Source organism: Dermacentor albipictus, chromosome 6, assembly GCF_038994185.2.
Source record: "Dermacentor albipictus isolate Rhodes 1998 colony chromosome 6, USDA_Dalb.pri_finalv2, whole genome shotgun sequence".
NCBI classification, from domain to species: domain Eukaryota; kingdom Metazoa; phylum Arthropoda; class Arachnida; order Ixodida; family Ixodidae; genus Dermacentor; species Dermacentor albipictus.
In genome coordinates this window covers 107,171,209-107,197,819 of record NC_091826.1, presented here as the reverse complement: position 1 = coordinate 107,197,819, position 26,611 = coordinate 107,171,209, and the positions used below count along the sequence as shown (strand labels likewise).

General features: G+C 45.3%; 1 protein-coding gene across 2 annotated transcripts in view; it reads left to right on the top strand.

Annotated features, from left to right (window-relative positions):
- The window catches only part of LOC135905005 (ATP-binding cassette sub-family C member 2-like), a 190,191-nt gene that overhangs the window by 77,225 nt on the left and 86,355 nt on the right, over window positions 1-26,611 (top strand). For both annotated transcript variants that reach the window (XM_070541223.1, XM_065436005.2), the window contains 7 exons: window positions 116-373; window positions 2,566-2,769; window positions 3,924-4,070; window positions 13,201-13,297; window positions 15,438-15,640; window positions 18,113-18,289; window positions 23,422-23,589. In XM_070541223.1, coding sequence (XP_070397324.1) covers window positions 116-373; window positions 2,566-2,769; window positions 3,924-4,070; window positions 13,201-13,297; window positions 15,438-15,640; window positions 18,113-18,289; window positions 23,422-23,589 — 1,254 coding nt within the window. The remainder of the gene's footprint in view (window positions 1-115; window positions 374-2,565; window positions 2,770-3,923; window positions 4,071-13,200; window positions 13,298-15,437; window positions 15,641-18,112; window positions 18,290-23,421; window positions 23,590-26,611) is intronic.

Here is a 26,611-nt window from a genome sequence, read left to right as displayed (position 1 = left end):
ACCTGCTCTCCTAGCAAAGCTGAAAGTCGGTACGTAAAATAATAAATTTCCAACGAAGCTTGTTCACCATTTCAGACGCCTACTCATGCTGCATGCCATGGTCTATACGTTTCAGGTCACAAATATGTCAACCGAAAGCAGACGACGCTACCCAGCCGGGCATATCACTGCGCTGCTAAGTGTCGACACATGGCTGTGCTGCTGCTCTTCCATGTCGATTGTGCTGCCACTGGTCGGAGCCCTGTTGCTCCCTTTCGTCTTCTGGATGCTCGGAGTGCGGACCGGAATGGGCCCGTCGCTGTGTTGCGCCGCGTGGACCGTGCTGGTTCTGTTCCTGCCTTTTCTGAGCTCCTTCCTGCAAAAGCGCTTCTGGGTGAGCGCCGATGCAAATGGTTCGAAGCATGGGGTGGAAGCAAATCGAGTAGGTGGCGGCGTGTAGCATGAACATAAGCTGGGAGAGAAGCAATACCCAACGAAGCGAATTTTGACGCGAGCAAACTCTCCGCAGAAGCTGTTCCTTTCTCTCGTTCCCTCGAAGTACGGGCCCAACACTTGGCAACTCGGCGACTCTGTGAGTCAGCGTATGGATCGAGAATGTTTTATTAACGGGAGCTTTTAATGGACGCGGCATTATTCGGCTTTCATGCCATTGCTCTGCTTGCAGAGCGGAAGCACTAAAAACCTACCGCGCCCTCTGACTTCTCAATCACGTGTTGGGCCAATTCGTTCGACTAGAATTGTGTTGCCCAGTGTTCGCTGCAACATTTTTCCCCTCCCTCCTTGTAAGCAAGCAGTAGCCAGCCTTCACAACTGAACTCTCTGGGAAGGCATCTCCTTTCAACTTTTCTCTCTCAAAACGTCGGCCCAGCACGTGACCATACGTACGGGGGACTCGACCCACTGAGCTTGGTTCCCGGTCGATTATAAACAATGCCCACTTGTTTAGTGCTTTGCGAACCGCTTTGTTCCCGTACTTCCCGACACCCTAGCGCAACTTCGGTCATTTATTGCGACGTACACATTTGTACCCTTCGTCGCAACGTGCGGCAGTGGCGACCACTGTACCCTGATATCTCGCCCGTCGTCTCTTCGGAACAGATTGCGCTGAGCGTGATTAGAGTGGTGTTGGAAAACCTTACCCCGGCATGATCACGTGTTGGGTCCAAATTTCCTGTCTTCGATTTTCTGTCGTAATTTTCCCTCCTTTCACCATTGCGTAAAACAGCGGCACTTTAAACGAAATTGCTCGCGCGAGAACCTATCCAAGTATGATTTGAAAAATCTCACGTTTGATGGAGCGCTTTCAGTATGTTGTCCACGAGCGCCCGACGTCGTACCGTAGGGTAAATATGCACAATTCACAGAAACTACAGAAATTATAGATGCCGCAGTGATAATTAATTCTATGGACCACATTGGGAGGAAGAATAATTAAAGCAGGCACATTGGCATTACGTGTTGTCTATTCCAATTAAAGAAATGAGCGCAGGCACTGAATACAGAAAAGTCACGTTTTGCCGCGAGCAGAATGCTCGTCTGTCATGACCACGGCTTTGACAGTGTAACGACATGGCGCGGGGCATGCTGGAGAAACTACTGGCCATACAAGAAAACGAGCTTTCTTCTCATGCAAGAGAGAACTGTGATTTTATACGTAATTATTGAGTTTATGCTGGCATTTCAGCTGTACTTATCTCTGTATGCCTTTGGGAGTTAGAGAGCGGAGTGGTAGAATTCTGAAATTCAGTAAGAACACAAAATTCTTGGTTGTAATATAATAATTCACAAAAGCGAACAGTGTCTGGCGTTTCAGTGGTTCATCTAGGAATGCGACCCGAGTCCTCCTAATTCCATGGGATGAATAGCTCCCCCAGAAAAAAAATCTAACGTAATGTACAAAAAACACGTCTTTTCGCCATTGTAGGGCAAGAGTTTAAACGCGCTGGCGAGGGGTTTTAAGTGAAGGTGGGTGCGCCTAACTACACACAGGAAACAAGAGGGCCATTACAGAATTTTACTACAAAAATATATACCATGTGAACATACCTACACATAAATATATATACATGTATGCAATCACTGCGTACTAAATAAGGCGCAACTACTTGAGACCTGCTATTAGCGCTAGTAGAATTCACAAATGAATTGGAGAAGTTGCGGAAGGCTGTTCCAGTAAGCGGCTGCTTGAAATTATATGGACCTCTGTCAATCAGGATATGAATCATCATGATAATATGGATCAATCAGGATAAACTACGTGGTTTCCCAGAAAAAATGCGTTGACCTTGCTTTTTCATAGGACGCATTCAGAATCAATTTTTAGCTGATTTTTCGCTATGACCGTGAGAAGATTTTTGTAAGTGAATTACTCCAACCATGGGCAGAGCAGCTCAACTTTTATTTTAACATTTATTCATTTATTTATAATGTAGTGATTTTTCGTTTGGCAGAGTTGGAGCATTGTCCTGGAGTAAGCCTTTGTGATGATGTTGGCAAATGTATCTAATCGATGGTGTCATATAAACCGCAGCAAAATTAAGCATTGCTGAACGTGTGTTCCCACAGGTAAACGTGCTACGGGCTCGTGACGACCGTCTCAAGGCCATTGCTGATTTGCTTTCTACGATACGAGTCGTCAAAATGTATGCCTGGGAAGACGCCCTTCAGGAGACCGTCCTCCGCCCCCGAAATGTGGAGCTCAAATGGTTGTTCCGAGTGAATCTTCTGGATGCCCTATTGGACTGTGTCTACTCCTCCACTAGTTCAGTGGTGGGTGCAATAGAAAAAGTTAGTGGGGTACAATACTGGCCTTAATGGACAAAGTACTGTTTAAAAATGCAGAAGCTCCGTGCAATCCCTTAATAAAACTTGGTTCAAAGCACTGTATATTAGAAAATTAGATGCTTCTGTTGCGTTATTCTCGATTTCTGTGTCTCGTTTGACTTTTAAATGGATTTTGCTATTGAGCTTGATTACGTACGCCGGCCTTTCCTGATCTGCCGATGCTGCCACGTGCTCAATAACTACAGTCCTTGCCAGATAAGGCCCTTGAGTTTGGGATCAGCATTTATATGCATGTCTTTCATTTCACCTTGTACATTCCGTTTCGGCGCTTTCTGCTTTTGCACTGCTTTTATTAATAGAAGCGACATGCTCGTACGTTTTCGTTTAATGAATGGAACGAACTTCTTGCAATGTCACTACGCGTATGTTCATGAAGACCATACCGCTAAGTTCTACTTCTGCGTTTTTCTTGCACCAAAAGCGTTCTTGCGCTAAATGAACAATGAGTTCATTTAGCGAAACATAGACAGATAAGGAAATATCTGTCCGTGTTCCTCCGTTATCATTGCACAGCCGTTGTGCTGTTTCCTTGGTCGTCACTCACTAGCGGGGTATTATAGGCATCGCAGAGTGGTTGATTTTTGTTATTTACCCATAATTTACTTTCATGAACTTTCTTGGGCCACAAACTCAATGGACCTTTGACGCTAGGCAGGGCTTGATGACATAATGTCATCAAGCCTGTATTCTGTGTGTCTGCTTTGTGACCGTACACCTGCGCTACATTATGTCATTAGGCCTGCAGTAGTGGTAGTAGTAGTATTAAACGTTATTTATCAAGCGAGCAGACGACGTCTTCACCCTACGCGGGCGACGTCCTCACGCCAGGAGGCCTTGTAACCACTTCTTTATATAAATACCAATTTATCGCGTTAGCGTACCCCTTGACATTGCAAGTCTGCGTGTGCATAGGAGGCAGCTTTGTAATGCACGCATAGTAAACAGCCAAATTCTTCAGTAATCATACTGTAAGTTTCATTGCGTAACTCTGTTTTCCATATCTTTTTTGACAAACTTACGCTTCTGTGACTACTCAAGTATTGCGAAGTGTTCAGATATATCCTGCACGACTCTTGCAGCTTATGATCATCCTCTTCTCTACAATGTACGCTTTGGAACCGGACATAGTCCTCACTCCAGCATTGTCGTTCTCCTGCGTGTCGCTGCTCTACATAACCGACCTCGCAATGAGCAGCAGCGCGCAAGCGCTAAGGATTTGCAGCCAGGTGAGTGCGAAACAACATTGTTACGGAGAATGAGATTTCCAACTGTCTAGCGTATATTCCAGCAACCGTAGCGTTATCTTCGTTGCTGCGTTAAATAGTTCTACTTAACATTACACTTCGGTTTCAGTTGGGCGTCAAATCTTTCATGACCATATTATTACGATATCACTGAGCGATGCTCAAGAGACGAGCCGCCACGAGAACGACAAAGTTGGTCGGTACCCTTGGCACGAGCGAGTGTCAGCCTGGCTGCCTGGCTCCAGTGTAAATGGAGTGTAGATAGCATCTATCGTCTGTGTCTTTCCACACGTAACATATCTGGTGGAGGTCAGCGATCCCCGTCCTCACCACGGAACACCGAAGTGGTCGGCACACCGACCTTGTCACCATGCCTCCTGGTAAGGATCCCGCCACTGCAACTACTTCGGCTTGTCCGACTGCTCCAATCGTCCCGGTTGCCCCATATCGTGACCCAGGTGTGTTCTCTGGCCTGGAGGGACAGGATGTCGACAACTGGATCAAGCTCTATGAACATGCCAGCGCTAATAACAGGTGCGACACAACGATTATGCTTGCCACTCTCATCTTTTGTCTCGGCGGCACCACACGCGTGTGGCACCAAACGCATGACGACGAGATAACCCGTTGAGACAGTTTTAAAGAGAAGCTACGGGAACTGTTCGGCGACCCCATTGGGCGCAAGGCTACCACGAGAAAGGCTCTTGCGTCTCGTGTTCAGTCATCGACAGAGCCATACGTTTCCTACATCCTCGACGTCTTGGCTCTATGCCGTAAAGCTGCCGATCATATGTCCGAAGCAGATAAAGTGGCACATGTGCTAAAAGGCATCGCCAACGACGCTTTCAATTTGCTTGTTTTCGGCAACATCTCCACTATCGACGCCATTATCAAAGAATGCCGTCACCTTGAACAGGCTAAGAGCCGCCGTATCTCACACCACATTGCGCGGCTACCCAACACTGCTGCTACGTCGACATGTGAGGGTCGACCACGTCAGACCACCAGCTGCGATGACGTCACCCGTATTCTTCGCCGCGAACTCGAGGCCGCCTATTCGTCAGCCTTCTCTACGACGCCTCCCGATCCGCCAGCAACCACCATTGCGATGATTCAGGCCGTCATAAGGCAGGAATTTGAAAACATGGGTCTGAACACCGTGTGTTCCACGTCTCGACCCAGCGTTCCCCAGTTATCTAGCGGCCCTCCTCGTTCTCCGCAGTTCTTTTCCGCCACATGTCACCGCAACCCGTCCGAATGGCGTACCCCTGATGAAAGGCCGATCTGCTTCCACTGCTGTCGCATCGGCCATGTCGCCCGTCACTGCCGCAACCGATGGCCACCACCTCCTCGGACTTACGCCGCCACTTATTCCCGCACCTTTGGACCTTCTGTACCCTATGCCACCCTGTACCCTACTGCTGATGCCCCTGCTCCGAACCTTCGCTACAGCCGCTCCCCCTCACCTCGATGCCACCAGTCTCGTTTGCCCCAAACCCGCCGCTTTTCTTCGCCGCCTATCGCCTCCCGGACCCCGCCGGAAAAGAAGGCATTCCAGCTTCTGGAGGTGAAGCTGCGTTGTCGACCCTGCCCTCAAATTCTCTGCTCACGTTACCTACTAACCGAAACCTTCCTGGCGTCGACGTTGACGGCTATCCTGTCATGGTGCTCATCGATCCGGAAACACATTTTTCTATTATGAGTGCTGCCTTCCGATGACGACTGAACAAGCTCCTCACCCCAGCGTCGGCACGCGTCGTCCGCGTTGCGGACAGCGATACTGTGCCTCTCATCGGCATGTGAACGGCACGTGTCAGCATCGCCGGCCGCCACACTTCTGTCCTCTTCACCGTAATTGCTCATTGCCCGCACGACCTTATTCTCGGCCTCGATTTTCTCTCCGCCCATTCTGCTCTTATTGACTGCTCTTCCAGTACCCTTCGCCTTGAGTTGCCAATGCTCGCAGAACCTTCTGACGCACCCCACTGCCGCTTACGCTCCACCGGCTTTCTTCGCCTGCCGCCAAAGTCTATAGCCTACATTGAACTGTTGTCTTTCCCACCAGTTCCTGATGGCGAGTACCTCGTCACTCCTCTGCCCGACATCCCAATACAGTGTGACGTCAGCGTGCCTCACAGTATCCTTACTATTACTGCGAACCACACTCGCATGCCTGTCTGTAACTTTGGATTGGCAAAACAAATTCTACCGCAAGGTATTTGCCTTGCCACCATTGACTGTCTCGGCGACCAATACGTGGCAGCGTTATCAACCGATGGTTCTCGCGAGCTTAGCACGCCCCTCGCGCCAGCCTCGGGCGTCCATCCCAACATAAAGAAAAGGATTGTGACGGACCTGTCCTCTACGCAAACTGAAGACCTTTGCGAAGTACTATCGTCCTACCGTGATATTTTCGATTTCGACGATCGCCCTTTAGTCCAGACGCTCGCGGTGAAGCATCGCATTCTTAAAGGCGATGCTGCACCTATTCGCCGACGACCGTATCGAGTTTCTGTGTCGGAATGCCGGGTAACTCAAGATGAAGCGAGCAAAATGCTCGATAAAAACTTCATTGAGCCTTCATCGAGTCCCTGGGCGTCACCTGTGGTCTTGGTTAAGAAGGACGGCACGTGGCGCTTCTGTGCAGACTACTGTCACCTGAACAGCATTACAAAAAGGACGTCTACTCGCTGCCACGTATAGACGACGCCCTTCACTGCCTGCACGGTTCCAGCTATTTCTCGCCTATTGATCTTCGTTCGGAATATTGGCAGATTGCTGTTGACGATATGGACCGAGAAAAAACCGCGTTCATCACACCTGATGGCCTATACCAATTTAAAGTAATGCCGTTTGGATTATGCAACGTTCCTGCCACCTTTTAGCGTATAATAGACTCCTTGCTCCAAGGTTTCAAATGGTCCACATGTCTCTGCAACCTCGACGACGTCATCGTCTCGCCAACATTCGAAACTCACCTTGAGCGTCTCGCAACTATACCTGAGGTATTTCGAAAGGCGAAGCTGCAACACAACTCGTCCAAATGTCCTTTTGGCCACCGACAAATTACTCTTCTGGGCCATCTCGTTCACGCTTCCGGAGTGCAGCCTGATCCCGACAAAACTCGCGCTGTCCGAGAGTTTCCGGTTCCGAAGATAGCCGCAGACGTTCGGAGTTTTGTAGGGCTGTGGTCGTACTTTCGTCGTATTGTTCCAGATTTTGCGAGAATTGCTGGGCCCCTAACTAATCATTTAAAGAAAGGCGTACAATTCTCATGGGGTACTGCAGAAGCTGCCGCCTTCTCTCGTCAAGTCACTCTTCTAAACTCACCACCCGTTCTCGCCCACGTCGACCCTGATGCCCCTACAGAATTAGTTGCAGATGCCAGCGGTCATGGTGTAGGTGCCGTCTTAGCCCAGCATCAGCGTGGCAAGGATTACGTTATCGCTTATGCGAGCCACCTCCTAGGACTATCGGAGCGCAACTATTCCAATACGGAACGCGAATGCCTTGCTGTTGTCTGGGTGGTTGCGAAGTTCCGTCCTTACCTCGACGGTCGCCCTTCTTCCGTAGTCACTGACCATCATGCTCTCTGCAGGCTCTCATCGCTAAAAGATCCTACAGGCCGGCTTGGTCGATGGGCTTTGAGGCTACAGGAATTTTCCTATTTCGTGGTGTACAAGTCTGGCCGCCTGCACCAAGACACTGACAGTTTGTCGCCTTACCCTGTTGACGACTCTGACTCCTCAAATATTGCCAGTGCTTCTTGCGTATTCTCTGCATCCCAGCTGCTTCATTTCGCCGACGAGCAACGCCATGACGCCTACATCAGAGCACTCATCGACCGTTTTGAATACTCTCCAGCCGACGCTGCTCTACGCCTATTCGTCCTCCGCGACGGTACTCTGTACCGCCGTAACCTTCATCCGGACGGCCCTGAGTTCCTGCTTGTAGTACCTAAACACCTCCGCTCCATCGTTCTAAAAGAGCTTCACGACGCACCAACGGCAGGACACCTCGGCGTATCTCGAACCTATGACCGTGTACGTCGCCGTTTTTTCTGGCCGGGCCTTGCCCGTTCCGTACGACGCTACGTCGCCGCTTGTGAACTTTGCCAACGGCGTAAGAAGCCTTCCCAGCTCCCCGCTGGTTACCTGCAGCCGCTCGACATCCCTGCCGAGCCCTTCCATCGTTTCGGCTTGGACCTTCTCGGCCCATTTCCGGAATCTACATCAGGAAATAAGTGGGTTGCAGTCACGGCGGACTACGTGACCCACTACGCCGTAATCCGTGCTCTTCCGACCAGTTGTGCAACTGATGTTGCGGACTTCCTCCTACATGATATCATGTTGATGCATGGTGCTCCGCGTCAATTGCTTACAGACCGCGGCCGCACCTTTTCGGCCAAAGGCCTGGCCTGCTCATTACAGTATAAACTTACCACCTCCTACCACCCCCAAACGAACGGCCTCACTGAGCGTTTGAACCGCACCCTTACAGACATTCTATCCAAATATGTTTCAGACGACCACCGTGACTGGGACCTGGCTCTACCTTACATTACCTTCGCATACAACTCTTCCCGCCTCGAAACTGCTGGCTTTTCCCAGTTTTACCTCTTGTATGGCCGCGAACCGAAGCTACCACTGGACACTGTGCTTCCGTCCGCCGCAGCTTCAACTAGTGATTATGCCCGTGATGCAATCGCCCGTGCTGACCATGCTCGCCAACTTGCGCGCTCTCGTCTACAAGTGTCTCAAGACAAGCAGAAACAACGCTAGGACCTCCGTCACCGTGATGTCCATTTTGTGCCCGCGCCCTCGTGTTGCTTTTGGTCACCATCGCGCAAAGTCGGCATTTGTGAAAAGCTGCTTTCCTGTTACACAGGCCTATATCGCGTGATACTCAAAGTGACCGATGTCACCTATGAAATCGTTCTAGCCACGCCCACTACGTCCTCCGCTGTGGCAACCAGTGACATTGTCCACGTTGCCCGACTCAAGCTCTACAACTCTCCATGAACCTTGGATATTTAACAGCATCATGATGGTACTTTTGCCGCCGGGGGTAATATTACGATATCACTGAGCAATGCTCAAGAGACGAGCCACCACGAGAACGACGAAGTTGGTCAGTGCCCTTGGCACGAGTGAGTGTCAGCCTGGCTGCCTGGCTCCAGTGTAAGTAGAGTGTAGGTAGCATCTTTCGTCTGTATCTTTCCACACGTAACAACATGCTCAATGAGGTTAGAGTATGGAAATATTTCTTCATTCTTCTCAATAGTACTAAGAGGATAACTTATAATCCTGCGAAAGCTGACTTGAACAGAGCGTTACGTCAAAGTAAAGCCGCTAAATTTTAACTCAAAACGTGCTTCTCCAGCGGATTACAAGAATAACCTTTCTCACCGATGCCACAGGTTATCAAACGTACGGCCATGTGGCCAAATCTGGCTTGGATCCGGGCAGCGTGACTACTGAAGTACTGGAGCTGAGATATGTTGGCTTTGTGTGGCGTGGCGGCCACAAATGCCGCAAAAAGTGGGATCGTGCGCATTTTTTTACAACTCAACAACAAATACCAAGTTTATGCAGGCATCGCTGGCACCTCGAAAAATTGCCAAGCTGGAGGGCCCAAGAAACTATCAACAAGAAGGTCCTCCATGTACTGGCAAACAGATACGAAGTTGAAGGTTGTACGAATAGGATATGTTCTCACTTAAAAAAAGCCTCTATCAGCTTTCACGTCAAAAATACTTCACTAGATAATGCTTACTGTGATTGTGTTTCTCGCACGCCAGCGCTCTTAAATGTTGTGAATGATGTTTCACAAGCACCTGCCTTGGCACACGCATGTGCACGTGCGATCAGTGAACTAATTGAAGTTGTCACTATTCACGCCAATGATTTTGAAGTCATAAAACAGTTCCTACCTGCGCTTGCTTCGGTTTTTGGTAGGTCCACGATTTCGTGCACTGTGTTCAATAAAACTTTTGATGGATGCTTGAACATCAAGAATTTTTTTCGAGTGAGCTTCATCTTTGCTACGGCCTCGTAAACTTCAAAAAATGCCATAATTACTGCTTATAAAGGGCTAAAGAACATCAGCGAGCATATGAAAAAAGTTAATTCACAAATAAAGGCCAGATTTGTAGCGCAACGGATCACGCTGACCTTACGAACCAGTCATCCTTGACATGATGACACGTTGGTCTTGATGCGCAGCAACATAATTATTTACACAAGCTGTGGTGCCTAAACTATGTGCTTTGAGCCGTGTTTGAACAGCAAAATTGAATTGTTTCATTGAGAATTGAAAGCTCATACACTTGCGCATTTTAGTCGCACCGGACGCTATCTTCAGTACATTCAAGCGAGCACTTACATTTACTTGCCGTCACGGCCCAGCAAAAAGAACCTCTTGTGCCCCGAAATATTCTACTGAACTGTACGAGGTCTTTGAAGATCTCAAAATTCCACACGTTTACCCGGAAGAAATGTTGTCTTCCGGTTGTCAGTTTTTGCTTTACAAGTAGAAGCAAAAGGTAGTTTGGAGCTGAAAAACTCGTTTTGCTTCATGTGGCGTTAATTTTTGTGAATGAGAATTTTCTCGCAACCTTACTTTGCAACTTGAGCATCAGTGATTACCTTGAAGCAGGGTTTGAATACCGGCTATTTGGTAATCCACTGCAAACGTGCCTTAGAGCGCATACATAGACAAGCGGACAGAAAGAATGATGAACACAAGGGCTGATTTCCAACCAATTTTTTAATTTCAAATAACAATCATATATGACCAAGAAAGCAAGACAACGGCGATCCCTCCCAAATAGGTTTTTAAGGCTTCTAGATTCGAGACTATCATTTACGCGGCATCATGTTTGCTGGATGTACGAGCCGTGTGTCAATATGCCTTTATTATCCCATGTTTCCGCCCATTCAAAACTGATTCAGAGAGGCATCGCTCATTCCTGTCTGCGTAATGCACTAAATAAATCTTGCTATCATTCAATAGAACCTAGTTTCAGTTCACCGATCGCTTGATTGAAGGTGGCTGGGTGCCTTTAGCAACCTTCTCTTCTTTCTCTACGAGATTTTGCGCAGTAGGTTAAGCAATCCTCAGAGCATACGACCTCAGGTACATGATTGAAGAAATAAGGCAGCTTTTCTCTTGTACATTCAAGGAATCTTTCACAGACATAAGAAAATAGGACAGAGCAGGTGTCGATGTAGTTTTTTTTCTGAGCCTAGAGAACTTGCAGAGCTTTGCATTAGAACTAATAATGATGCTAAGGAACCTACTTATTGCAGTATCAATCACAAAAAAGTATACGGATTGTACAAAAGGTGTAGTTTACAAGAGGCGCCAGCAATACAGTCTGTCTTATGTTGGGCAAACAGGTAGATGTCTAAACGTTAGACAGCAAGAACGCAGCAATACCACGCGAAAAGAGCGAGAAATCTTTCTTCAAGTCCATTGCGTACAATGCGTCTTTGTTTCCTTCTTTCAAAGGACCAGTATCGTAGCAAGGTATCCTACTGAAAACACTAGACTTATCATTGAAGCAGCCGCGATTTTTGAGGGTGACACGGTCAGCAAGCCGTCAATAGCATTAACAAATGAAGCACTTGCCTTCTTGGGATAGCACATGCGCTCTCGTTCCTCTTAAGAGGGCGGTTGTGGTTCGTTTGAATTTTGAGTGCTAGTTCACGTTGGCTTTGCGTTTTGGAGGGGGTGCTCTCGTCTTGGTTTCTTGGTTATATATAATTGTTATGCGACATAAAATTCAGTTGGAAGTCAGCGCTCATTTCAGCCGCTCTTTCTGTCCCTTAATTGTCTTTGTACGCGCTGTAAATCACGTTTGCAATGGATTGCCGTTAAGTACAGCATCACGACTCCTCACGAGTCGTTAAATCGTCGTTTGCCGGCACTTTATTAAAGTTATTCCTATCCTACGTACACGACGATACATGTATATATGGAAATACAGATACGGCCCGTGACCTCTAAATCGGCGCTATCATTGTGATTTGAGTGTTGCACACTTTTCCGAACACAATTTCACCTTATATCGGGTTAGATTGGTAAGTCCCACTCTGGTAATAGAGGTTGTTCTTTACCTTCAGTAAAATGTGAAATAAAATTTATTAGCGCCAAAAAAAGCCGTAGTTCTCTGACACACATTCACGGTGATGTATTCTAGAGCAAACCTTACGGGGGAACTAGTGGTGAATAATGAATAGATATCAAATGTGAAAGATAAATTTCCGTTTGAAGGCCAACAGAAGCATGTTCTAATAGAATATCATGGATGTAACAGCTGTGAGGTGTGGGATTTCCTTCTCTATGTTCATCCCTATATGAAACAACTTTGTAGATATGATGTTCAATAACTCATTGATTGATAGCGTGTCGAAAACTGACTACAAAGAAGCAAAAAGGGAAAGAACATGAATGACCATCACCGAATTCGCTAGCTCTTCAACAAGTCACCTGAGGCTATTTCCCAGCATTGTCACTCAGAGCGCAGGTCGTAATCGGAAAATGTTCACAAGGCTGCGCAAATCTTTAGCAAATTGTTGGTGTCTCACAATAAGTACTTTATTCATATCTTCGAGAGCGCATTACTGCCCTAATGTTTCCTTTAATACGTGTTTTAACGTTACCTTTTAAACGAGGCAGTTTACGCTTGACACATGATCGACGCTTAGGCTGGGAGGTTCACAGTAAATGATGTGCCTTGATGACCTACTGGTGACTGCTGCCATTAAGCGCAGTGTGTAATAGACGTAGGCCTAATTATTGCAATGATTCACTGTCCTTGCATCTTCGAGTAAGTGCACAACTGCCAGCATACTGTTCGATTGAGTGCGATCCAGTTCCGAAGCCTGTTACAATGCCGATATATACGGCCTGCTATTAATTAAGGATGATAAAACCATCCAAACTGTTTCTTACGAGCCGGTGTGAATGTAGTTGGCATATTATCGTCTCATAATGGTATAATTCAAATTACTTTCAAATATGATTGTTGCTGCGACTAGTTCTAACAAGCGCTTCAATTACACAGTGTTGTCTTTTATGCTAAGAGTGCTTCTCATACCTTTTTCAGGTCAAACTCTCTCTGAAAAGAATAGCAGACTTCTGTACGGCTGAAGAGTTCACGGAAGCAAAATGTGACGTCAACAATTCTGCTTCCACGAGACAAGGTAGCAAGCCAACCTTTGCTGTTATAGGCAAAGCGTTACTAACTTGTCCTACTTACTAACATTAAGGCATCATATGCCTTTTAACTAAGTCACGTAGGGTCGTCTTCTTTTATAAAATGTGTTACATTAAACAAATTTTGTGACTTACATGTTGGCTTCGAACTACATTTACTGTTGATTTCTAGCTCTCGCTTTTGTTTGTCAAGGTCATATAGATACACGAAATGAGAAACTACATTGTTCCCTTTTTGAAATGCAGAATGTTGCACAGAGCATCACTTTTGGGAATGGAGTTTATATTGTTTAGCCTCTGAGTGTTACAAGCATTCAGCAATTGTCATATACGTCTACCGAGAGCTGACTTGCAAAAAGAGCAACGTTGAAGGATAGCAAAGGCAAACACATTTCTCTAGGCGTCTATTCCGTTGTCAGCGAAAGAGGAGAGAAAAAAGGAACAAGGTGGGCAACGATTATGGCAGAGCGCAGAACACATAGGCAAGACTTCTACCAGCCCAGAATCCAGACGCGTAGCCATGTAAGACTTGGATGGCCTACAGTCCCGCCTAGGGCCCAATATTACTTTCTCTGAAAAAGATTGGCTATCGGGGTGGCCAACAGTGCAACATAATCTCTGCCTCTCTTGCACGTACTGAGTGCAGTCACATAGCACATGCTGTGCAGATTCATCCACATGGCACCGCTCAAACTCTGGAGGCTCAGTAATCGCATTAGGTCTTATGGCATAAGGCTCTGCAGAAGAATGGCACTGCTCTGCTAAATTTATAATGGCACCCTAACCCCCATATTCAGAAAAGCAGCTTAAATTGAAGCCCATGCTTGACTTGATCTAAATAACGAATATCGCGAACGCGCCGAAGGAAACGCGGTGAGCGTTCTTGGGCGCGGTAACGCCAGGCGTCATTTCAATCAAGTCAAGCATGGGCTTCAACTTAAGTGGCATTTCTGAATACGGGGGTAAGTGTTTTGTCATAGTCCAGTATTTAGAAGCGCTTGTGCCACTATTTCGGTCAGTTTCAGTGCTTTTCTATCAGGTTTCGTATAGTGCTCATAAGAACACGAAGGTGGTTCCCATTGAATAGTATGTGGATTATATGATCATTCATAACTACAGATGCTCTTTGTTTCATCAATTAGGTCGGTTCGAGAATGCTAAATTCAGTGAAAATATTCCGTTGTTAGCCTGTCGACTCAAGGCATCGATCACTCATAGCAGGCAATGGCGTGATAACTGGTAGGTCGTTGTGACGGTGGCAAATCACGCACAGTAGTTACATGCGATAAGAACCCTTCACTCCAGCTCATGACTTTGAGAGCTGCCATGAACGTCTGAATGATTTTATTGCAACAAAGGCAAAATCCGTCCCTTTAATGTGCGCAATCACATTTGGAAAATTTTTCCTTGACGAAAAGGGACAAAGCATGTTATTTTGTGCTTTTGGTGGATACACAAAAGAGGTGACAGCATAATACTCATGGTCATGTTGATATTGAAATTTCGTAGTCATTCTTTATTAGAACGGTAATTGGCAGAAAAATACAAAACCTGCTTCTTGGTGCTACAAACAAAACAAAGCCATTTATTTGTCCGAATGTTCTTATTTTTCCGGTGGTTAAATAATCCGCAAGGTATTCTAGTCCTCATTTAAAAGATGCAGGTAGTATCCTTTTCGTGTGTACTTTGATACATCGCAATTGCCTGTCAAGTGTTACCGGCATCACAAGAAATGGTCCTTTGTTTTTTTTGAAAGCATCAAAATGACCAGCGAACGGATGTAATATGAGGAGCAATGCATTGCAATTTTTTTAAAGCAGTCCCATAGACATATGGTACAAATTACTGGGACAAATTACTGGCACAGCTCTCCTCAGTTGGCAAATAAAGCCGCCACTTAAAAATTTCTTTTACCGTAAAATTCAGAATATGGCACGTGCCCACATGTACTCTCATATGTGTGCGTGTGACTCTGTTGACGGAAATGCTACGCCATCGAATGTGACCTTTTGGTACTAAAAAGGAAGTAACCTTTCCTCTGTCTCGAAGAAACCTAATCATTATGGAAGTCGGGATTTCGCAGCAAGCACATTGGTTGACTTCGACTGCTGAAAAAAAATGTCGCAGGTACCGTGCAACTGGAGAAGTGCTCCTTCTCGTGGGTGAAACCTACCCACGGTGTCTCTCTTGCCCAGCTGACCGATATAGACCTTTCGGTAGAGCCAGCGGCCTTGATTGGCGTCGTTGGTTTTGTGGGCAGCGGCAAATCTTCTCTGCTCGCTGCTATACTGGGTGACATGCACCTAATTAAGGGTGATATCACCTGCAAAGTAAGTACATCAAACTAACTTGTCTCAGTCGCATAAAGTAGCTTGGCTTCAACAGCAGGTATGACTAGCATCCTATTCTAAGAAGCGAACAAATACTGACACCAAGTACAACATAGGGGAAATTGGGCTTAATAAATGAAATAAAGAAAGGATAAATAATGGAAATGAAAGTGGACGAAAAAGCAACTTGCCGCAGGTGGGGAATGTTGCCACAACCTTCGCATTTCGCGTGCGATGCTCTACCAGTTGAGCTACCGCGGCGCCGTTGCCTCATCCACTTCCTTATGTATTTATATTTCCTAGTCGAAGCCTGGGAGTGTTAGCCATCCCCACCACTGACAGACCTTGGTGGCGGACGTGGAACATCCTTTCTGCTTCAGGCATCCCGAGAGCGTGATCTTCTTGGGTGACGGCAACTAGTCAATAAACCCACACATGCTACCTGAAGGCATCAACGTTGCCGGATTCGAGACCCTGGTTATGCAATAAACGAGTATAAAGGGGGTTCACTGAGGGGCCCGATTTTTATTAGTCATATCATATGAAGCGAACAAGCGCTGAAATGCGATGGTTGTAGGATCGTTCCCCAAATGCGGCAAGTTGTTTCTTCATCCACTTTCATTTCCATTAATTTATCCTTTCTTTATTTCATTCATGAAGCACAACTAATTTCCACTATGTTGTCCTTGGTGTCAGTGTTCGTTCGCTTCTTATGATATGAATAATAAAAATCAGGCCCCTCAGTCAACCCCCTTTATACTACCACCTTACTTGTGTCACTCTTATGTTCAGCAGGTTGTGGGTGCTGCATTGTGAAGGTATATTTCGCAAACTCTGAGCCAAACTAGTGGGGTGTTATAAACGCAATTCGTATGTACCAGTTGGAAGCGTCGAAACTTATGCTTTCTATGATTTTGAGCAATTTTCTTCGTGCGCCACGAACAGACTCAAAATTGCCATTGAAGCACAACAATGTCAGTTAGGATATTTTAGACCTGTTGCGTGTTAATCACACCATCGCTACGTAGTAAATTGAGTAACAATAAATGAAGTAGGTCTGATGCATCTACAATGCGTGTGTTCGGCAGTTGTGTAACTTAACTGCACTGACAACCCCTAAACCAAAACGCAGTTTTCACTTGAGTGCGGTCAACATTCAACCCATGGCTTTCAGTTACGTAGCCACAGTAAACATCATGAAGTTCTGCAACCACTGCTCAAGGAATTGAAGAGAGCACGGTAGCGCTGCCTGAAAATGGAACTAGAAGCGTTCGTGCTGTTACCGGGGCAAATGTGAAAGCATGTATCTGTGAGGCTGTCACGACCAGCACTTATCTCGCATTGCAAGGGAGACGAAATGCCCCCAATAGGTGAAACACGTTAATAAACCCGCAGGTTATTCCAGGTTTCGTTTTGCAGCCATTCCTCGCTTTTGTAGCAGCGTATTGAGACACTGGTTTTAAAACACCGTAGCTCGCGATACGCGCAGATAACCTTTGTGTTTCTTCCTATTATTGCAGGATTTTTCTTGCGCGCATGACCCTAGAGTACACCTTCATTGCAACTTTCGATTTTGCTCTGGCCAAGTATACTAATGAAGTTGTCTTCAATATTTTTAACTTGCAGACTCGTTACTTAGTAAAACAAGAACTGTATCAGCACACATTTTTTAGAATGCTCGACGCAGTACACATCTGTCAGAACAATCCAAACAAATCATGAAAAGGGAGTTAAAGTTTGCAAACTGTGTGAGTTCAAATCTTTTGCGTGCCCTGTAAATCATCACTTGCGGCAATCAGATGGATCTGCATGCAAATACAGTGAACCTTTAACATTTAAGCCTACTGTTCGATAGTTGTTTGGTAACCCCTTCAGAGACTTCATTTGGTTACCGCATGTTGAGAAAAAGACACAATATTATCAGTAATAACAATTTTTCCTTTGAAATAACGGATGGAGCTTGGGACCAGTAAAGCCGCATGCACGCTTATGCAGTAAAGTCCGATGGCCACGCAAAGTGTGCGATCATTCAATCATAAAGTCCAGCGCTGAAGGTTTATTCCTAAGCTTTTTTCGACCAAACTAGTAAGTGCTTTCCAAGCCGCAAGCGGTGGTTCTAATTGCCGTACCTAAGGATAACGTGTCATGGGGTTGTATATTGTGCGGCTGCCAGTTTAATATTCTGCCAGGCACAGCCATGTACATGTTCTAAAATCGACTCTATGGTCATTTGCTATATCCCCATATTGAGGTGCAGCTTCCTGGAAAAACTTTGGAGAAAAAGGACACTGGTCGAAAAAAATGTGAAATCTGATATCCACGCTATTGCTGGCACGGTCATTTCAGGGTATTGTGTATGTGTGTTAAGTTTCACGGCCGCTCTAGATGAAACGATAGTGACCATTTTAGGGAATGAAGACAATATAAAAAATTACTGTTCATCATGAATCTTACGTGTTTGGTTCTTTTCAGGGCCGCATAGCCTTTGCGCCTCAGCTACCAGTTCTGCACAATATGACAATACGGGACAATATCATTTACGGAAAATCCATGGACGCGACCTTTTATGAAAGAGTTGTACAAAGCTGCCAGCTTATGAACGACTTCAACAGGCTGCAGTCAGGAGATATGACCGAAGTTGGAGAAAAGGTAAAGCTCCGTTTGCGGAAAACGGCGCTAATGAATGTTGCTATAACCGAAATGTGACACGAGATATGATTAAGGGAAAACTCGGGGAAGGCGGGAGATGGAAATTCAAGACGATGAGCAAAACGAGAACAAGGTGAGAGCAGGAGCCAACGTTTCGACAAGTGCACTTGTCTTCTTCAAGGTTTCGACAAGTCTACTTGTCGAAACGTTGGCTCCTGCTTTCACCTTGTTCTCGTTCTGCTCATCGACTAGATATTATTGTTTATTCTTATCACGTTGTCCTACGTTTCCTTTTGTGCTAGCACTGCTTCGTTCCCAATTACAGTTAGTCAGTCGCTCACCTTTCGATTTCAGTGTCAAATGCACACTGAAAGAAAGAGATATGTACAGGCCTGAAGAGGTCTGCGCCACCTAATATAGCAGACAGCAACAGAAAATTATCTAGAGCGAAAACTCAAGTATACTACAAGTAAATAGGTGGGAGTGAAATTAGGAGTAATATACAAATTAAGGTAATTAATATAAATACCTCTTCACCCATGCAACTGAATTATACAATCACAAATTAAAACGAGAAACTAATAAGCAAAATGGAGGTGCTTGAGCATCACCATCATCATCAGCCTGTTTTATGCCCACTGCAGGACGAAGGCCTGTCCCTAATCTCTCAAACTATCCCTGTCTTGCGTCAACCGATTCCAACTAGCGCCCGCGAATTTCCTAATTTTATGGCTCCATCTAGTCTTCTGCCAACGTCGACTGCGTTTCGCTTCTCTTAGTACCCATTCCGTAACCCTAATGGACCAATGGTTATCTAAAACAGCGCATCACATGAGCTGCCCAGCTTCATTTTTTTGTCTTGATGTCAATTAGAATATCGTCTATACCCATTTCCTTTCTGATCCAAAGCACTCTCTTTCTCTCTTAACGTTACGCCTAGCAATCTTCGTTACATCACTCTTTGCGCGGTCCTTAACTTGTTATCAAGCTTCGTTGTCAGCATCCAAGTCTTTTCCACATATGTCTGCACTGGTAAAATGCATTAATTGTACACCTTTCTTTTCAATGATATTGGTAAGCTTCTAGTCAGGAGCTACCAATGTCTGCGGTATGCGAACCAATCCATTTTTATTCTTCTGGGAATTTCCTTCTCATAATAAGGGTTACTTGCGATTAATTAACCTAGGTAAACTTACTCCTTCGCAGACTCTAGAGGCTGACTGGTGATCCTGAACTCTTTATCGTTTGCCCGGTGTTTCATCATTATCGCTGTCTTCTGCATATTAATATTCAACCCCACTCTTACACTCTCTATGTTAAAGTCCTCAATCATTTGTTGTGACTCGTCTGCTTTGTTGCTGAATAGAACAATGTCATCGGCAAACCGAAGGTTGCTGACATATTCGCCCTCAATCTTTACTGCTAAGCCTTCCCAGTTTCTCGCTTGAATACTTCTTGCAAGCACGCAGTGAATAGCATTGGGAAGGTTGTGTCACCCTGTCTGACCCCCTTCTTTATATATATATATATATATATATATATATATATATATATATATATATATATATATATATATATATATATATATATATATATATATATATATATATATATCATACATATATATATATATATATATATATATATGTATGTATATATATATATATATATAGATATATATATATATATCATCCTGATTTTTTTCTTGTGTAGAACTAAAGTAGCTGAAAACCTCTGTAGATATTTTCCATGGTTTTTAGGTAAGCATTGTGCACTCCTTGATGACGTAATATCTCTATGATTGCTGGTATCTCTACTGAATCGAATGCCTTTTCGTAATCTATGAAAGCTATATAGAGAGGCTTATTGTACTCTGCCGATTTATCGATAACCTGATTAATGACATGGATGTGATTCATTGTTGAGTATCCCTTCCTGAAGCCAACATGTTCCCTTGGTTGACTAAAGTCCAGTGTTGCCCTTATTCTATTGAAGGATATTTTGGTGAATATTTTATATAATACTGGGAGTAAGCTTAAGGGCCCACAATTTTTCCTTCTTTAATGTCTTCTTTTTTGTGAATTAGCATCATGTTTGGATTCTTCCAGTTTACTGGGACCCTTGCAGTCGATAGACACCATATAAATAGCCGCCAGTTTTTCAAGCATTATGTCTCTTCCATCTTTGATTAAATCGACAGTTATTTCATCTTCTCCTGCCGCTCTTCCTCATTTCACGTCTTGCAAGGCCCTTCTGACCTCATATCTAGTTATAGGAGGAGTTTCTGTATACTGCTCATTACTATTTCTAATGGAGGTATCCTGACTCCTCCGGGTATTGTACAGGTCAGTATAGAATTCTTCCACTTCTTTTACCATATCTTCGAGATTGCTGATGATATTGCCCTACTTATCTTTCAGTGCATACATCTTGGTTTGTCCCATGCCAAGTTTCTTTCTCACTGATTTTAGGCTGCATCCTTTTTTTACGGCTTCTTCAGTCTTTCTCGCGTTATAGTTTCGAATACCATTTATTTTGGCCTTGTTGGTCAGTTTTCACAGTTCCGCGAATTTTATCTTCTCTCTTGAGTGGGACACTTTCATTCTTTGTCGTTTCCTTATTAGGTCTTTTGTTACTTGGGAGAGCTTGCCTACTGGTTGCCTTGGTACCTTGCCTCCCAGTTCCATTGCTGCCTCTGAAGGCAGCCTACTTACGGTTTCATTGATTAGCTGTTAGTGTTGATTAGCGGTTTCACAGACTAGCCTAAATTTGTCTGCTTTTACCCTCACTGCATCTAGGTTGACCTGTTTCTTCTTGAACAGTTTTCCTGTTTCTCTCTTCAAACTGAGGTGAATCCTAACCCTACCTAACCTATGATCACTGCACTTTACCCTAGCTATCACCTCTACATCCTGCACTATGATGGGATCAGCAGAATATATGAAGCCAATTTCACTTCTTGTTTCACCATTAGGGCTTTTCCAGGTCCATTTTCTATTGCTACGCTTTCTGAAAAGGGTGTTTATTATTCGCAGCTTATTATTTTCTGAGAATTCTACCAGCATTTCTCCTCTAGCGTTCCTAGAATCGACGCCGTAGTTGCCCATTGCTTGTTCACCAGCCTGCTTTTTCCCCACTTTTGCATTGAAGTCGCCCATTACTACAGTATACTAAGTTCGCACTTTTCTTATCGCTAATTCAACACCTTCATAAAACTGATCTCCTTCCTCATCATGGTGACTGGATGTCGGAGAGTAGGCATGTACTACCTTTAATGTATAACTCTTATTGAGTTTGAGTACGACTACAGCTACCCTTTCATTAATGCTGTAGAATTCGTCAATGGGGCCCGCTATGTTCTTATGAATTATGAAATTTACCCCGTATTGCTTCTCATCTAAGAGACCTCTATTGCAGAGGACATGTCCATTATTCAGCAATGTATAAGCTTCACCAGTTCTTCTAATCTCACTAAGGCAGATGATATCCCTAACAATGTCTGATAGCTTTGTTATGGTTATAAACTTGACCACTTAACACAAACAGTATGAGCAATATTCCCTGGATACTTTCCTGGTTACCTAATTTAGAAGTGCATTACATAGGTTCCCGACCTTATGAAGTTGACTTGACATTCTGACAAAAAAAAATCGGGGAAAGAAACAAAAACAGGAGTACGAACCACGGTGTTATATCAAATTGTTAGGATGACTTACACGTATACATAATGAATATCTGCGTTTGGCTTTAAAAAAGGTATGCAGTAGTTCACTAGGGTTGAGGACTGTGCGAGTTGGCATTGTATTCAAAAACTGGTACAGCGCAACATAAAGGAACAGCGCTCTGTTCCTTTATCTGGCCGGCTCGGCTTGTTCCTTCCTTTCTATGTTGGGCTGCACCAGTTTTAGTATGCAGTAGGTTTTAGCATTTGAATAAAAGATATAGAAGTCTATTAGTGCGTGTGGTAATAGTAAAAATAGTTTTTAAAAATATTTTAGTTGCTAATAGCGTCGGCAAAAGATAGAATATTGCCTGGCGCTCTTCGTTGTGTAACTTTAGCAGTGACGTTCACTGGCGCATGTATTAGCAGAGCATCTGTTCTGTTCGCTGGTGTTTGACGACCTACAAGCACTCCATAAACTGATAACACCCATATACACAGCCCCATGTAGGCAGCAACATTCTTTTAGGGCCGACACTAAATTTTGCCACAAATATTTGTCTCTAAACATTCGTCATTTTGATCATGCAGCCTGCTACGCTTTATTCATGGTGTTTAAATAAATAATGAAGTCATCTCAGCCAATATTCTTTAGCACACCTGCAATGCAGGGTTTGCCGGCCCCCTTCCCCTTGATTTAAAGACTCCTGAAATGAGCCCCACAAAATATCCAAGCAAAAGGCTGGAAGAGAATTTCTGTTGCACAAAGTTACTGTGCCTGCGCTCGTAAACTGCCCCCTTTTAGGATGATAGAGTGGGAAGAGACTTAGATTTACGTTCATGTTGAAAAGAAAAAGCTCGTATGGTAAAAACTGCTCCGGAGTTATCCGCTACAACGTATCATACAGCGCCTGAGTGGCGCAACATGAAGTAAACGCCATAAATATTCTCCTGGCTTCGTTGTCTGAGTTAGCCCAGTTTGATATTAAGTGAGCGTTGTAAAAGAGAATGCTCAAGAACTGAGAAACGTGCATTTCCAGCCACTTCACTTCTAAACAACAATTTGGGACGTTAGGATTCCAGGACTGCCTTCCTTTACCGGCCGTTATTGTCAATTGACTCCCACTCCAAGTATTCTGTCTTACAGCTGTACTCTCATTCACATCGCACTTTTTTGCTGGCAGTTAGTCTTAGAGTGACGCCCTTCTTTAGCAAGTGAGCCATTCAATTGCCTGAGTCCGTGAATGAAAGTTTGTAACTATAGCCTATACGTTTGTCCCTTGTTTTTTTTATGCGCTCTCGTTTGACGATCACGAATAACCGACTGGTAGAATACATTCTGCCTATAGAATAGTAGCATCGAGTTTCCCGGCAGGGAGCTCTAGTATATGTATAGAGTAGAACGCAACTCAATTATCAATTTCATGTCAATCAGTTTTCATGTCAATCTTTTCACACTTTAAACACGCAGGGAACAAACCTGAGCGGCGGCCAAAAGCAGCGCATCTCCATCGCGCGGGCGGTGTACAGCCAGAGCGACGTCTACCTGCTCGACGACCCGCTCAGCTCCCTCGACCCTGTCGTCGCCAGCTGCCTGTTCCGGGACGTCATCAGCAGTGACGGCTTGCTGAGAAACAAGGCGAGCGCCACGTTAACTTGAATGCCGTTCGTATGGTATGGTATGAATAACTTTATTTAGGTCCTGAGGGATCAGTCTGGGACTGATGCGGGCCACTCCCACGTCGGTACAGAGAGGCCGAGCCCCTCTGCTATCACACGGGCCCTCTGGACAGCCCTGAGTTGGTCCGCCAGCACTTCACTGTGCAGCATTCGCTGCCACCACTGTTCACCTCGAGAACCATCACCGGCCAACGCCAAGCAGCGCCACAGCATGTGTTGTAAATCGAGCAAACCCCCACACTTACTACAATAGACTGAAACCCCGCAGTCCGGATTAATTTTATTCATGATGACAGGGTTAGGGTACGTCCGTGTCTGCAGAAGCCTTAATGTAACCGCCTGCGGCCTATTTAATTTAGGATGTGGCAACGGGAATGCCCTGCGCCCTAAGTAATAGTGCTTGGTGATTTCGTTGTAGGTTAACAGTTGGTCCCTGTACTCAGGAGCGGGAGATCCAGCCCCTTCAGGGAGTACACGGCACACTAATCCTCGTGCCTCCCTGTGCGCCACTTCGTTGAGGTTACGCGGGGCTCCCTCCACTGTCCCCATGTGCGCCGGGAACCAAGTAACGTGTATGAGCCATATAACTATGCAGCAGCACAAAAAACTCAGTACTCGTTTTTATCTAACAATACGAAATCGACGTAGGTCAGCGCTTGACGTGGCAAGCGACCGTAGTAAGCGCAACTGAGACGAGTCGGTATCTGACGAGCAGGATCCAGAAGGGAAGACAAGAACGGTAGGTGTCGATTGAACAGCCGGTGACAGCAATGTTCATAGGGAGAAAGTGAATTTGATCCTTTACTTTATGGGACATTTGTAAAAGGCAGTGAAGAGAACAACTTTGTGGTGATTGGTAATGCAGACATAGGCGGTACAAATTTTGATGACACAGACGACCTTTGTCCTACCCGCCTTTAGATCTTTTTTTTTGCCAAGTAAGCACTCATGATCGAGAGGTAAGCCCGAGCGTCGATTAGAGCAGCAACATGTGTGTCGTCATCTTGTACGTCGAGTAGCTACTAAATTGTGGCGATCGAGAATAAAGTATTTTGGGTCGGCTGAAACGCAGCGCTACCTAAGAGGATGCATTGGCTAGTTTTCCGGCAGGGAGCGTTGTAGAACAACTCGGTGAAGATGGTCGGAAGGGCTATTGGCAGAAAACTACCGCACAAGTGAGTGAGTGTAGTGAGACTGAGTGCCAAGTTCTTGGGGGGCAACGTAGTCGGAGTGGAGTCCGTAAGAGCGAGGATGGCCAGAAGAATAAATTAGTCGGGTAGTGGGATCCGGGGTGGACGCCAGCGACTTCGGAAGGGGTGTGGGTGCAAGCGATGAGGTTACAGGAAGCCATGTGAATTTATCGTTGGCGGTTCGCCATGTAGACGAATTGCGATGCTGCGGAGTGGAATGAGGTGGAGGGGCAAAATTCGTGGTTTTTTATGTTCGCGTGCGAGTGGATAGTTCCTTTTTCCCAATAAGTCATCGACCTAAGGGTTTCCGAATAAGACTAAAGTTTCTACTTGAAGCTGCCCTAGCTTGTGAACTCGACTTTATGGGTTACAAATCACACTCGAGGCGTTCCGCTGAGGTAAAACTTCATGCTGACAAGCACGAGAGTGCGACAACACGTGGTTTTAGTGCTTATTTTGGCAGCTTTGTACAATCTCTTTCATAAAAGGCCCGTCCATGGGTTTTCCGAATTAGTAGTCACTGGTCCATAGCATTATAATATCTAATAGCTACCATTGACAGCTGACGAGCGCTGTAATTATGTCGTGGCATGATTTTTACGTCTGGCGTTAATGAAGAGAAAAGGAGTGGGCTCCTTCCCCTTAGTCGTTTAGTTTTTTTTTATTACAACAAATATTAGATGGTCGTGTTTTTATGTGTTATTTTTATCTTCAAGAAATAGCTTTAATTTTCCTCAGAGCTCAGAAGTTCTGCTTGTAAGCATGTCGCCTTTTATAGCACAGTTACTTAGCTGAGCAGATGTTGCATCTATGTATCCATAGCACGTTTGACCACGTTGTAGTCAATAAACAACTTTGTAAACGTTATTTTACGCTTGTGCTATCAGTATCACAGTAGAAGGACTGAGCTCAAAGTGGCCTCTCACGGGAACTGGGCTTCTTTCAACGTCTTCCGAGAACGTCAGTAAAATTGGGACACTGCGTGGCATGCATACCATATCGTATAAATTGAATATTGCACAGCATAAAAAAAGGCAATTGTGTCCCAACACCGCCCTGATACAACGATCAACTCTCATAGCTCCGAGCGGGTTGTAAGTAACCCACGGGTAGAAAGAACGGGCGTAAGGCTGACCATGTTGGCTACGGGTCCTGGCAGCGTTTCGACGAAGCAGCGTTTATATAACCTTGCATCTCGTGTGATAGCGCTGCCTGTGCCTGGTTGCCAGTTGCGAAGAGCACACCCGGAGCCGAAGTTGGCGGATGAAGAGACAAGGCATTGAAATGGAGTAATGGTGTTTGCAGTGTTCCATCGATGGTTTATCAGTGGTCAAGCACTGCAGGCGCAGACGCCAGTTTCCCGAAAGCCGTCATGCCCATAAGCGTCGAGGTGTACCTAGAAAGGAAATGGGCGAATACTTACATGTACAATGAACGGCTGTGAGCTCGTGGCCATGACGATGTCGAGCCCCGCAGTGAATAAGTCTCAGCGAGAGCCAGTATCGGTTGCTCACCTTCAATAAGCGCAACTTTAGCAAAGCAGCATTGATTGAGAAAGAGATGCTTTAGATGGGGGGGGGGGGGAGGTCTAGCCTCAGACCTATATACTGTAGGACGCTTGCGTGCCTTTGGGATGCGAATTTATGTGGAACGCTTCAACGTGCACAAATTAGAGCTTCCAGGTTTGTTTTAAATGAATATTTCTCCCAGATTGTTACTTCAATAAAAACTAAAATAGGCTAGGCTCTTTTGAGTGAACAGAGACGAAGGGATAACTGATAGTTCTGTGGA